This window comes from Miniopterus natalensis, chromosome 18 (assembly GCF_054644295.1).
Source record: "Miniopterus natalensis isolate mMinNat1 chromosome 18, mMinNat1.hap1, whole genome shotgun sequence".
NCBI classification, from domain to species: domain Eukaryota; kingdom Metazoa; phylum Chordata; class Mammalia; order Chiroptera; family Miniopteridae; genus Miniopterus; species Miniopterus natalensis.
The window spans coordinates 7,820,157-7,833,374 of NC_142098.1; the positions used below are offsets into that span (position 1 = coordinate 7,820,157).

Genomic DNA, 13,218 nt, shown 5'->3' on the forward strand with positions numbered 1-13,218 from the left:
GTGGAATCCTGCTGTTACCGGCTGAATCCTGGCAGCTGTGAAAACTGGCAGAGCAGCTACACTTCACTTTAATTTAGGATTATGTCTTCCAAGCCATAATAATTAAGCAGCCATGGAACGAAGATATATTCTGAACATGTGATGGAAAATCACAGCATCCAGGGCTGGACTCTGTTGAGGAATCAGGGTCAAAGTCACTTCTCTGTCACCCAAAGGCACCTGAATTCATATTTAGGCTGGAGATTCTTCACAAACAAGTGTGGAGTGGAGGCAAGAGACCACGTCGGCATGAGACCTAATTTAAAACAGATACCTTGAAAAAAAATAAAATAAAATAAAACAGATACCTTGGGCTTTGTCTGTTTATCTACAGAGGAGATGGATATTGGCTGATGAGTGGGTGGATGGATGGATGGATGGATGGATGGATGGATGGATGGATGGATGGATGGACAGATGGACGGGTGGACGGATGGATGGATGGATGGATGGATGGATGGATGGATGGATGGATGAATTCATGGAAAGGCAATTATCTTTGCAGCTCTCATACAAAGGTCACCTCTGTGATAGGATATGAGTGCCCCCTACACAAAATATTTCCCAAGTCTCCCAGTGCCTGAATATCCCCCATTAGTCCCAGGTGTTTTTGTCTGGATTAACTATTACCCTCTTCTAAATTCTCTTTTAAAACTTTCCTTGAAGGGACAAGATTTGGATGGCTAATAGAACAGCATGGATTAGCTTATCTTTAGCTCATGGATCCAGAAACTGTGGACTACTCAGTGACAATGGGCATGTCAGCAGGGCCAGGAACATGGTACATGGCTAGAAAAAGTGGCGCAGGATGGGTCGTGATGAAGAAATCCTCTCAGCTCTATGAAGGACCCTCTTTCAGTTACACTACAGGGACAATATTCCCAGGTCTCCAGCCTCCCTTAAACTCTCAAAAAATAATGATCCACCAGTTTCTCAGATCCTTGACAATCAAGTTCAGCCAAGGCTGTGGACTGGTGACTTCTGTCTCCAGTTGAAAATAAAAACAATGATAAAAATTAAAATAATCATAAAAATAAAATATTGTAATTATAAAATACATTTTATAATTATATGTAAATCATGTTATATACACATAATTATATAATGTTATGTGATTATATTAAAATGATATCACTATATAATGTATTATATTATATATAAATTAAATAAATATTATAAATTATGTAAATAAATAAACAGAAGAGGAGAAGCGTTTATTGAGCAGCTACTGCGTGCTGCGCACTTTCCACGCACCGTCTCACACAGTCTTCAACATAATGCCGCTCTGTGTCCATGGAGGGAGATGAGTTGTTTTCCCAGGGTCACAGGGCAAGTAAGGGACAGAGCCAGAGCCAGGAGTCGAATGCAGACACACATGACTCTCCAAAGACCCTGCTCTGAGCTCCACTCTCCCTCCTTTGGGGGCTGCTATTAAAAATAAACACTTTGGGGACATCTTATGGGGCAAACAACAATTTGTTCAACAACAAAAATTGCAAAGGAACAAAGAGAGAGGAGGAACCTGTCATTAAAGATGCTTAAGAGATATGTCAACCAAACACAAGATGGGTTTTGCTTGGGTTCTGATTCAAACAAATGACTTAGTTAGAAAAAAATAGAAATGAAGGAGGGAGGGAGGCCGGGGCAGGAAGGGAGGAGGGAGTGAAAAGAAAGAAAGAAGATTCAATCAGGGAAATTTCGCTGGATGTCTGATGATGTTAAGAAATGACTGTTAATCCTTTTTGGTTGATAGTAAGATTCTGCTGATTTTCTTAAACAAAAGAGTCTTATTGTCCGAGTAGCAGTTGCAATGACATGAAGCCTGAGGCCGCCCAGTCGCCCGCTGGGGAGGAGACTGGCCCGCACCCTGACTGCTGGAGCTGGGACCTGAGGACTGGGAGCTTCACTTGCTAGTCTCTCAACTCATGTATAAGTCTGAAACCTTCTGTAACAGAAAGTTTGCAAATAAATAAACAAAATGAAAACAGGAAAGGATAAATGGCACTATCTTTTTAATGGATGGATGCACAACTCTATGAATATACTCAAAACCACTGAACACTTTAAAAGAGTGAACTTCATGGCATATTTATTATATAGTTCAATAAAGTTATTTTTCCAATGATATAAACAAAGGAAACTTATGCAGGTTAAAGTACAGCGACTCACATGATCCTCCTAACTGTTCATCTACTATCTTTTAGCAGAGGATTTTTTAAAAAATTTTTTTCAATACTCACCCCGCAGATGATTTTTAATAAGTGAGCAGCACGCACGTTTGGGAAAAGAAGACTTCGCCGTGTGGGGCGCATCGCAGGAGCTCCGACTGCTGTCCAAATGCTCGGCACACGTCGCCAGGACGCCTGCAGGAACGTCAGAGAAATTCTCAAACCACAAAAGCAAATGCATCTGCGAAAAGCACGGCCTCTTCTCACTCCTCCTGGAGAAGGCGGGGGCTGGCGAGGATTCCTGTGCGCTCCCTCAGATGCTGTGGAGGCTCAGGGAGGAGGGGACACTGTTCAGCGTGTGGCCCCAGCCCCCGGAGGAGCTAACGCCCGGGTGCCCGGCCTTGGGAGAAGCGCCGGCCTGTGCTGCGGGGGGAACCGGCCCCTGTTTCTCCAGCTTCCCCTGAGCTCCCACCTCCTGCCCCTGGACAGCAATGACCTCGCAACTGGTCTTGCCTCACTGCGGTCAGAGCACTCACATGCCCGTCCACCGATCGCACCCCATGCTGATCAAAGCCACATCAGAGGGTCCTTATTGCTCTCAAAATAAAAGCCAAGAGCATAACTGTGGCCTAAAATGTCCCGCAGTGTGTCCTCTCACTCTCTTTGCAGCCTCTTCTCATCCCTTGCCTGTCTCTCTGAGCTCTGAAAACACTGACCCCTGGATAGTCAAACGTCCTTGCATCACAGGGCCTTTGCACATGCTGACCTCTCAGCATAGTTAACACCTTGAGATCTTGAGATCCCGGCACACCCAGTGGTTTTCTCAGAACAAGCTTCCCTGACATCCTGCAGTCAACTTCCCCATTATTGGTTCCAACGCATCTGTCACAGTTGGGGTTTCACATTTATTAATTAATTTATTTATTTAGTATCTGGCAAGGCTATAAGCTACATGAAGAATGAAACTATACCTGATTTTACTCACCACTGGATCTCCACTGCTGCCACAAAGCTTGGCATATGGTAAGCACAGAATATTCATTAAATAAAAAAAGGAATTAATAAAAGATTGATGGGCGGATAGATCAATGAAACCTCCAAAGCACCCACTACTGCGATCACTGTTTGCTCAGAACTTACACAGCTTCGTGAAAGTGTCTCCTCTTGCAAATTTCAAAGTTTTTTTTCCAAAAACTCCACCTCCAAACACCCCACTTAAGACGAATTCATCAGTGGCCTTCTCTCTCTGGCGCAAATCCATTTCACAGGAAGAATTTCCAGTACAGTAACGATGCCTTTCTGCCCTATAGAGTGTGGCAATATGGAGCAATTAGCTCTACAACTATAATATGAAAAAGGTTGGAAGGCATTAAAATTGGAATTGATTTTTGTTTAATCTGTGCTTTCATGGGCAGAATCAGGTTTTTCTGAGCCAGCTCGTTAGAAAGGACATGTTGGTGGGGACTTGGGGATGTTGGAGCTCTTCGTCTCCAAGACGAGAAGAGCCAGAACTCACCTTCATTCTCGCTTGACTTCCCCTAGAGTTAGTGTTCTCTTCACAGGGGTGCCCTGAACTTGGACCTCAGCTCCCCTGAGATATAGATGCCCGTTCTCAGGTGTGCACACCACTTTATATACATGCCCTGCCTGTGGCTTTCGTCCTGACCAGGGTCATCGGCCTCAGGGAGTCTATCTTCGGTGTATGCTCCAGAGCAGGGGCCCTGACACAAGTGAACACTTTAATACAAGCTAATTTCTGCCAAGAATGGTGACCAGGGGATAACTGAGTGGGGAGGAGTCATGGCCTCAGCTCTTTGGTCATTCTGGGTAATAAAAATACCATCTATCTTTGGTGAAGTGCAGAGTTTCTTGACTCACACATGCAATGGAATCATTTGTGAAGTATTTTAGACATGCCACCCGAGTTTCAGATCAGACCTAGTAAGTCAACATTTCCAGAGGGAAGAGCTGGGCATCTGCGTGTTTGTGAAGCACCACAGTGGTTCCGATGTCCAGCTGAGGTCGAGAGTCACTGATCCAGTGGCCTACAGCCTGCAAAGAGCCCCCACCTTAATCCTACAGGGTTAGCCAAGAAAAGTAATGATCACTCCCATTGTACAGATATAGAAACTGAGGCTCAGAGGGGTGGACTCACTTGCCCAAGGATACACAATTTGCAAGTGGCCGAATTTAGACTCAAACAAAGGTTTCAGCCTCAAAGTCCTTTAGTCCAGAATGAACAGAGAATGGTATACTCGGTAACCAATAAAAAAGGTGATTGAAAACAAGGTAGCCTGAGACTGCTTAGCTGGGTTGGTAATGGCATGGTAGTGTTTTTAACTCATTTTCAAGTATTTGGAGAATGATCCACTCCTTGTCATTCTTCTAAGGAAGGGGGCCACAGGGAGCGGCTTCCTAGAGTTGCTGTGGCTAGTGCCCTGTGGCCTTCCCGCCCTGTCCACACCACTGACTGTAGCAGGCCGGAAACGAGGCCACTCACAACCCGACGAGTCGCGGACGATTACTTGATCCTCCCGGATCACTAGCGATCAGCATTTCAGCACAGGCTTTGGTGTAAGGTGCTTGGGGCGGAGGGCCAGAGAGAGGCAGCAGAAGGGGACGGGCCGTCCCTGGAGGTCACCTGTAGAAGGACAGCCACCAACAAAGAAGCAGAGACAGAAAAGCCACAAGTACAGCAGCGTCACAAGGTTAGAGAGGGGCCGATGCCCACTTTAAAGGGACAAGACAGCCGGGTCCTTCTGGCTGCTGCTGCCTCTGAGACCGTCTGTGCGGCCGCTGGGACAGGGTCTCTCTCCTTTACACCTCTGGGCTGTCTCCCTTGCACCCCAAAGCGCTGCCCAGCACAGCTAGGAAATGGCAGTCGCCAGGCTCGGCCCGGCTTGCTGAGCACCTGGAGGGAGGCTGCTTTGGCCACGGAGCTTCCCAGCATCCTTTGCATCTCCGAGAACCTGCTGGGCGTCCCCGTCAGACCCGCGCTGGCGGAGCGGCTCCTTATTCCTTTGCCTCTACTGCCCTCTCGTGCTCATCTCCTGTCACTGGCTTTAGCCGCCGCTTCTCTCTAGCTGCTAAGTTTAAGAATCCAAAACCCGGGAAGAAACTTCTTACAAGTCTATCCTTCAATTCCTGGAAGTTCATCCAACACATACGATACGTTCCCTTTTCCATATGTATATTAAACCTCAATGTAAAGTGTTTTAAAACACCATCCATGCATTCATCTATCAAATATTTATTGCCACCAGAGGTTAGGCTTCTTTTACACAGAAAACACAATCCTTGCCCTCATGAAGACGTAGCTGGGGACACTAACAACAGGTCTCATGGTGAATATAAAGTGACAACTGTGACAGGGCTGCAAAGGGCAGGATCGTGGAGAAACGATGTGGCAGGGGGTCAGGAAAGGCTTCCCCGGGGAAGTGAGAATGGACTGAAACATGAGGGAAGGTCACAATGTCAAAAAGGCCATCCTATTGTTAGCCTAAGTAGCTAAATATTGATAAGGGAAGGGAGCACAGGGAGTCAGGCATCAAGCCTAATAGCCTAGGAAGATGAATGGGGCAATAGCCAGCTTCACACACTCCCCAGGCGGCCGCTGCATTCTCTGCCCTCAGGCTCTAGTCCCCAAAGTTGGCAAAAAGGGTCCCTACCGGTCATTATCCAGGATTACCAAGGAAAAGATAAAGCGGTGGGAGAAATTCCTCTGCTGGGTGCAAGCCTGCCCAGTAGAAGCCTAGATGCCACAGAGGGAGGTCCCTCCACTTTGAGGGATGCCCGTAGGAACCGAAATGATGACCCTAAGGGTTGGAACGTTGACTGGTTAGTTTGAAGGAAAGCCTGGTCCTTCCCAAGCCCCAGGTAATATAACCTAAGCCTAACAAAGCTCTGGCTCTCTCGCCAGGTAGCATGCACTCGCCCTGTAGACTCTTGTCCTCTCCCCATAGCAGCCATGAGGCCCTAGCGGCTCCTAGGGTCTGACTCCACGCCAGGCTCCAAGCTCAGGCCTGGACACAGCGCCAGCCAAAGTGCAGCTGGGAACAGACTGTGCTAGCCGAACAAGTACAGAGGCTAAACTGGATGAAGCTTCAGCATAGCGCAGAATTTCTGGACACCGCCCTTTGTCCTGGGCCTGATGAAGACAAGGCTGGACTTTTTCCACAGTGGGATGAATGGACATCGGGACCCGAGGGCAGCCTTCCATTCCAACCCCGGTAAATCTTACCACCTCAACGTCCCACGCATGGGTCCTGGAAAATGCTTTTCTAGTGACTCCATGAAAGGATCCCATGTGGTTACTTTAGGTCTCTGCGTTTATAAGGTCCACCACGCAGGCCTCCCCTGAGCTTGTCAGGTTTGGTATGTGGCCTTTTTTCATCCGGCATGCATATGCCCCATGCAGCTTTCAATCTTGGGTCCTACATTCCCCTTCTCCCAAGACACCCATCTTCTTTCCCTGGCTGATCTCTCCAGACCACCTTGTTCCAGGCACTGCTCCCACAAAGACACAGTTCAACATTTTATTAGCACTAAGGGGTTCGGCAGAGAGTGGTCACCCAGTAACTGCTGAATTCATGGAGGAAAGAGGAAGGAGGGGGGAGGGAGGGAGATGGACCTACAGGTGGGACGTCTGGGTGAATCGATAGATAAGTTCACTAATAAACCAGGCTCCCCTTCCAGTACTTTGGGAAGTGGGCTAAGCAATGACTTTCAAGTTATGGGCAGAGTCTGTACACCCCTGTCTTCCGAGAGGTTAACGCTATATTTGAGTGGACATAATTCTGACCACTTTCACCAGGCACCTGAGCCTGAGGGAGACAGATGAGTGACACAGGGCACATGGAACAACTGGGATATCCTTAGAGAGAAAGGGGTGCTCTTTCCCAGTGCAGATTAACTTCCTAGCAAATGCCAGCCTGCCTGCCGCAGCTGGGGGTAGATGAAGAATCCTGTTTTAAAAGCCCTGGGAGATCTTGAATTTAATTAAATACGCATTTTGCATCATTCCAGAAGGAAGGAAAGCAAAAAGAAAACCACCCCGTTCCTGAACTTCTAAGGACCCGGAGCCTCCTCCACTTGATTTGCTAAGAAGCTGAGTGAGTTCTGGCCCTCGGGGCTAGTGAATTAAGCGCCACCCCGCCTCAAAGCCTTGCCGCCAGCTCAGATCATTTTCCCAGAAGTCCTGAGTTGGGACAGCGGGAGCAGCTTCTCACCAGACACAGCCCTGTTTTGCAGGGTGGATTTCCATTAGGAGGGAGAAAATCAGAATTATCTTTAAAAAAAAAAAAAAAAAAAAAATCGAAAGCAGTTACCAGAGCTTGGCCTAGCCCCAGTAAGCTGTAGAAAGAGGCCCCCAACTTCCTGACGCCCAGCTGCAAGCCCAGGCCCGTTTCCCAGCCGCTGGAAGTGCGCCGCCCGCAGGAAGAGCCGGGCAGCGGGCCAGCCGAGCAGGCCCCCGGCTCCCGCTCCCGCCGGGGAAGGCGGCGGCTCTGCGCAGCCAGGGGAACCTTTTGTGGCCCGTGCTCAGGCTGAATCGCTCACCGCTGGTCCTCCCATCTTTCCTCTTTACCCCAGTTGTCATCTCAAAACAATCCTTTTCACTTTCTGGGGGGTTATGGCTAAAAAGGAGGGTCATTTCCAGTAGCTGGCTGCCTCTCTCTCCCTCCCCCCCTTCTCCACCTCCCTCCTCCCCCACCCACCACCAGGGTGACAATAAAAGGCCTCCACTGCACCCTAACCCAGCCTGCAGTGGGTGACTCCTAGCTGACCAGTTGCCTACTTCTCTGCAGGTAGGTAGGTTCAAATGAGCAAAGAGAAAGGCTCCTCACGAAGGGACCACAGCTTTGCCATCCTGAAGCTGCCTTTTTGAGATACTGATTTTTAAGCACTTTATTAAGAAACAAGACTCAGAAGGGACTTTTGACCCCCAGGCCCTTTCCTGCCCATGAGATTCTGACAGAGAAACCTAGTTCTGGAAAGAGATCTTAGGATGCAGCCTTAGCCTAATTTGAATTAAGTATGGTAAGCAGAGGGCTTCGGGCAGGGGCCTGTTAGCTAGATACCCCTGTGCCCCATGGCTTCCGAGTTGGCTGAAAAGAATTTTCCTGCTGTGCTTGTTTCCCTCTCCGTCAACTACCTGTGAATCGCCCATTCTCACTTCTGAAATCTAACACCCTGTTCCCCCCCCACACACACACACATTCTCTTTTGTCCAAAAGTGTCTTATATGCCCAACGTCTCAGCCTTGCCTCAATGCTTCAGCGTTGCCCAGTTTCCACAGGATGATCGTGCCTACGTGAATTCCCCATGCGCGTGTATTAAACTTTGACCTCCTCCTGTTGACTTGGTTGTTAGCCCAGCCTAGAATAAATTAGAAGGTGGGGAGGAAAAGTATTAATATTTTTAGCCTCGCCTTAGTCCCCACTATGCACAGGCTGTACTGGGAGTTGGATTTCCCTTTATTTGTGGGAAAGACCCCCCCCAACCCCACCGACACTTGATGCAGGACCCAGCAGCAGCGAACGGCATGCTCCCAGGAGCCACACGTCTGGGGGTCAAATCTGCTGGGAAGAGACCCAGGCCTGGCTGACTGTACTCGTGCAGGACCCTTAACCTCTCGTACCTCAACTTCCTCATCTGTACAATGGGGATGGGGTGGTGGTTCCCAGCATGAGGCCTGGCGCGAAGGAGAGACATCGCAGCCCCTTTTCTCACTTCTGTTCTACGGAACCCCGTCCCCTTCCCTGCCCATCCTCTACGCTCAGATCCCCAGGCCTCTTCCAATGTGTTGTGGCATCATTTATTTGCAAACATGTCTATTGGATTTCAAATTAAAACACTTCTGAGTCGAATTCAAAACAAAACACACGCAGGGGGCTGGGGGAGAAAGGCTGACAGTCATGTTAGTAAACAGAGAAATATTTTTGAAGGCTGGTTACAGAGCTCAGATGCTAGATTCAAATTGACAGATTTTTGATATGAGGAGACGCATGAATATTAGCAGAGGGACATTTTTCTGGGGATTAAAAAATCCAGGAACCTGAGTCTCTCCTTCCTCCCCGCCAGCCCTCAGCACTCCACTCCCTGCATGATCCACCTACATGGTAACAGCTGATCCTAATTGTCCCCATAGTTCATTAACAATTCTCAAAGTTAAATATTAAATTATTCATACAAACAGTGTGGAGCGAGGTAAACGCAGAACCTTCCTGTTAGGGACATTGGCTATTCAGCCAGCTTTTGAGAAAGAGAGAGCAAAGCCCCACACCCCAATCGACGCTATGACCACAGAGTTTTCACGGTTCAGACAGGGAGGCAGGTGAGGTCCCTGGACAGTCACAGCTCAGCAGCAAATAGCCCCTGGACCTAGAACAGTCTTCTCTGGGGCTCGCCCACGTCCAGAGGCTGTGGGAAATCCCATGATGTGCAGGGATCCTCTTGCTCAGAGAGCTGGGGCCCTAGGACTCCTCACGGCCTGTCCTCCCTCACAAGCCCAGAGAACAAAGCCCGCTGATCGACGGCGACTTCGGAAGCCTCAGTCCACAAGACGGGGGTTTCTCTCTCCTCCCTCTCTTCCGAGCTTCTCAGGATGGGGCTTGTCTCAGGTTTTGGTGTCCAAAGGCAGTTCCAGGAAGAGGTGAGGGTGGGCTCCAGAGAGAAGCCTCTCAGCTCTGAGGCTCGGGGGCACCATCCTTCACTGGGGTGCCTTTGCCATCCGCTGCCGCGCCCCCGGCCTCCAGGTTGGGCTCTTCTCCGGAGGGCTGTTCTCCGGGTGTCTGGGGCTCCACCACCACCTTGGTGGCCTTGCTGGAGTGGCAGCCCATCTCAGCAGGAGGCAGAGGGCCCCGGGCGCTCCCTGATGAGGAGGGTCTGTGGGGCTGATCATCGGGAAGCAGAGTTATATAACCTCCTCAGAGCGCTGTCGAAAGAGAGCTGGCTCGGTTTCTATGGTCACAGGGAGACGCCAAGTCCAATTGCAGACACACACACACACACACACACACACACACACACGCACACGCCCAGAGGGCTGCCCTTCCGGGTTAACCCCGCTAGTTCTAAGAACCAAGCTCTGCTCATTCCACAGAAAGAATTCCCTTTTATGTAACCTTTAACTTCTTTACCGATGACAATCCCCCACCTAGCTACCTGTAAACACCAGCCCTTTTCTTCGCACACAAAGAAAGTCCTGTTACTACGCAACCAGTTGTGGCTGCCTTCCCAGTCTGGGGTCACATTCAGTCCCGGGACTCACAGGCCCCCAGGGTGGCCGCCATCCCCTACCCTAGACTGTCAACTCCACTCGGGGAGTCCTGGAACCACGGACGCCAAGGGAAACCCAAACACGTAGGTAATCAAAAGAACCAGCAGGTGTTGCGAGCCATCCTGTGCCAAGCACAGTTTATATTCATCATCTTGTTTAATTCTCACAACAACCCTGTCGAACCCTCACTTAGCAGATGGAGACACTGAGGCACAGAGGTTGAGTAATTTATTTAAGGTTGTGGGAGAAAAGGGGCCACATACTAAACCTGACAAGCTCAGGGAGGCCTGTGTGACGGCCTTGCAAGCTCATAGCCCCAAAATAACCACAAAGGAGGGTCTGAAATGAAAACTTTTTACACGTAAGCAGTTTGTGGTTGGTAGTCACACCCTAAAGCAGTATTTTTCCCTAACAAAGGTTAATTTTCACCTCAACTAAGCTTGTCGGTTGTCTTTTGCATCTGAGATAACATACCTGATTAAAACATACCTTTGCAAAACAAAGTAATTTCCCCTTTTTCTGGGCCCTCAAAGCCCCAGGACAGAGACCAGGTATCCTCTCATTGTTATTATTATCTCGTTAACTGTTGACTACTCGGCACCCACCTAAGTGAAAGAAGGGTGTGTCTACCATTTTTCTTTTTATCCAACTCCAGAGGTCCCCCCCACTTGGCTTTCTCCCACCTCCATAGTCTATCACCAGTGGATTTCATGTAACCCACTAGCATCTCCTCCTTTGATTTAATCTGTAAAGCAGGGTGCAAAACTGCCATTCTCCGGGGCATTATTTCAATCTGTTGAGATTGTGGCTCCCTGGCATATGTCAACAGCTTGGCTCAAATAAACTCACATAAAAAATTATTCACAGGTTTGAAAGTTTCTTACCTTGCCCGTCAGGGCGTGACTCAGCGGTTGAGCATTGACTAGGATCCAGGCGATCAGAGTTCGATTCCCAGTCAGGGCACATGCCTGGGTTGGGCTCGATCCCCAGTTGGGGGTGTGCAGGAGGCAGCCGATCAATGACTCTCTCATCATTGATGTTTCTATCTCTCTCTCCCTCTCCTTTCCTCTCTCTGAAATCAATAAAGATATATTTAAAAAAGAAAAAGAAAGAAAATTCCTTACCTTAACAAGGTAGTTGCTAACAGCCAAGAAATAGCAGAGCCTGGATTTGAACCCAAGTCATGTGGCTTCCACGCTCTCTATGACCACCCTAACCTTATCGCCCTTGAAGACCCCTTCAGGCCACCTTCACACACCATCCCAGATGGTATCAGCTTGTCTGATACAAATGCTTCGTGAGTGAAGCCTGCAGGCTGTGCACAGCAGTCAGAGGTGACATCAGCTCCTCTCCACTTCTGCAGGGTGGTGCCTGCCAGCCTCTGGCACTTTGCACAAGTCCTCTCCGGTTTCCTCCTCACAATCAGCCCTACGAGGAGTATCATTAATTCCACTGTAAAGCTGAAGTCACTGAGTCCACAGTGGTCAAGTCAGTTGCATGAGATCATGTGCTTGGTAAGCATTCAGCTCAGGATGCTGCCTCCAAAGCCCGTGGCCTCTCTGCTGCCCCTCCCAGCCCACCCCCTCCCCTCACCCCACCCCACACTGCCTCTGGTTAATGCGGCTCCTCCTCCTGGACCAGGGCACTCAGTGGTCTGCAGGAAGGTGGTACAACTCCCCTGTAAATCACCTTTCTCAGAATGTACTTCTTGCCAACAGGGCTGGCAAAGCAACAATTAGATGTTACAATGCTGTTAACTTAGCTCTCTCTCTCCCTTCCTCTCTCTGAAATCAATAAAAACATATATAAAAAAACTTTAACACCATATAAACACCAAAGTACAATTTGGGGGTGTCAGGGTGCCTTCCAATTAAGAGGCCCTAATTGAAGCAAATCCTCATTTGTCTATTGGGATCCTAGGGCAACAATCCTTTTGTGAAGCTTCCAACTTAATCATGTTTAACCCAAGTCAGCACACGAGACAGGCGGCAGGAGCCAGGTGGGGCCCTGGGGTTGGGCCTGGGTCGGTTTAGAGGCGCGGTCCATCGATGGGAACAGACGCAGGCCTTCTGTTAAGTGAACCTGGTGAGAAGCCTGGCCCTGCCTGGGACCCGTTACAGAATTTGTGGGGCCCAGGGCAAGATTAAAACCTGAGCTCCTTCTTCCAATATTACTAAGAATCTCAAGAGGATGACATCAGACTATTAAATGAATTACAGGGCGCATGAAGCGGGCCCTGCCCACACCAAACCTCTTCCTCGACTCTCTCAGAAGTAGATCTGCTTCTGATGAGGGCTCTTATTTGTGAGGTCATGAGCTGCCTCAGCCCAGGAGGCACTGCCCTAGGAGGAGAATGCTGCCAGAAGAAAGACAAGAAGAGAGAAATGGGGCCTAGCCAGTGGGGCTCAGGGGTTGAGCGTCGACCTGTGAACCAGCAGGCCACTGGTCAGGGCACATGCCCGGGTTGTGGGCTCGATCCCCAGGAGGTGGCGTGCAGGAGGCAGCCGATCAATGACTCTCTCTCATCATTGATGTTTCTATCTCTCTCTCCCTCTCCCTTCCTCTCTCTGAAATCAATAAAAACATATATAAAAAAACTTTTTTAAAAAAGAGAGACATGGGGGATGGACAACCCCAAAATGATGGCACCCCAAAATATGTGCAGCTTGAAACTGCATCCTTAGCTCTTACTACCTACAAAACATCACACAAAAACATACGAACATAAAACCA

At 49.0% G+C, this 13,218-nt stretch overlaps 1 protein-coding gene across 1 annotated transcript; it reads right to left on the bottom strand.

The window, feature by feature from the left end:
* Window positions 1-9,886: 9,886 nt before the first annotated feature.
* On the bottom strand, window positions 9,887-10,045 carry CHD9NB (CHD9 neighbor). Its single transcript, XM_087827055.1, has one exon. The coding sequence runs from the start codon at window positions 10,043-10,045 to the stop codon at window positions 9,887-9,889; it is 159 nt and encodes a 52-aa protein (XP_087683181.1).
* Between the last annotated feature and the right edge of the window lie 3,173 nt (window positions 10,046-13,218).

Bases quoted from the DNA above. Each gene is read 5' to 3' on its own strand.
- CHD9NB (XM_087827055.1), bottom strand. From the start codon at position 10,045: ATGGGCTGCCACTCCAGCAAGGCCACCAAGGTGGTGGTGGAGCCCCAG.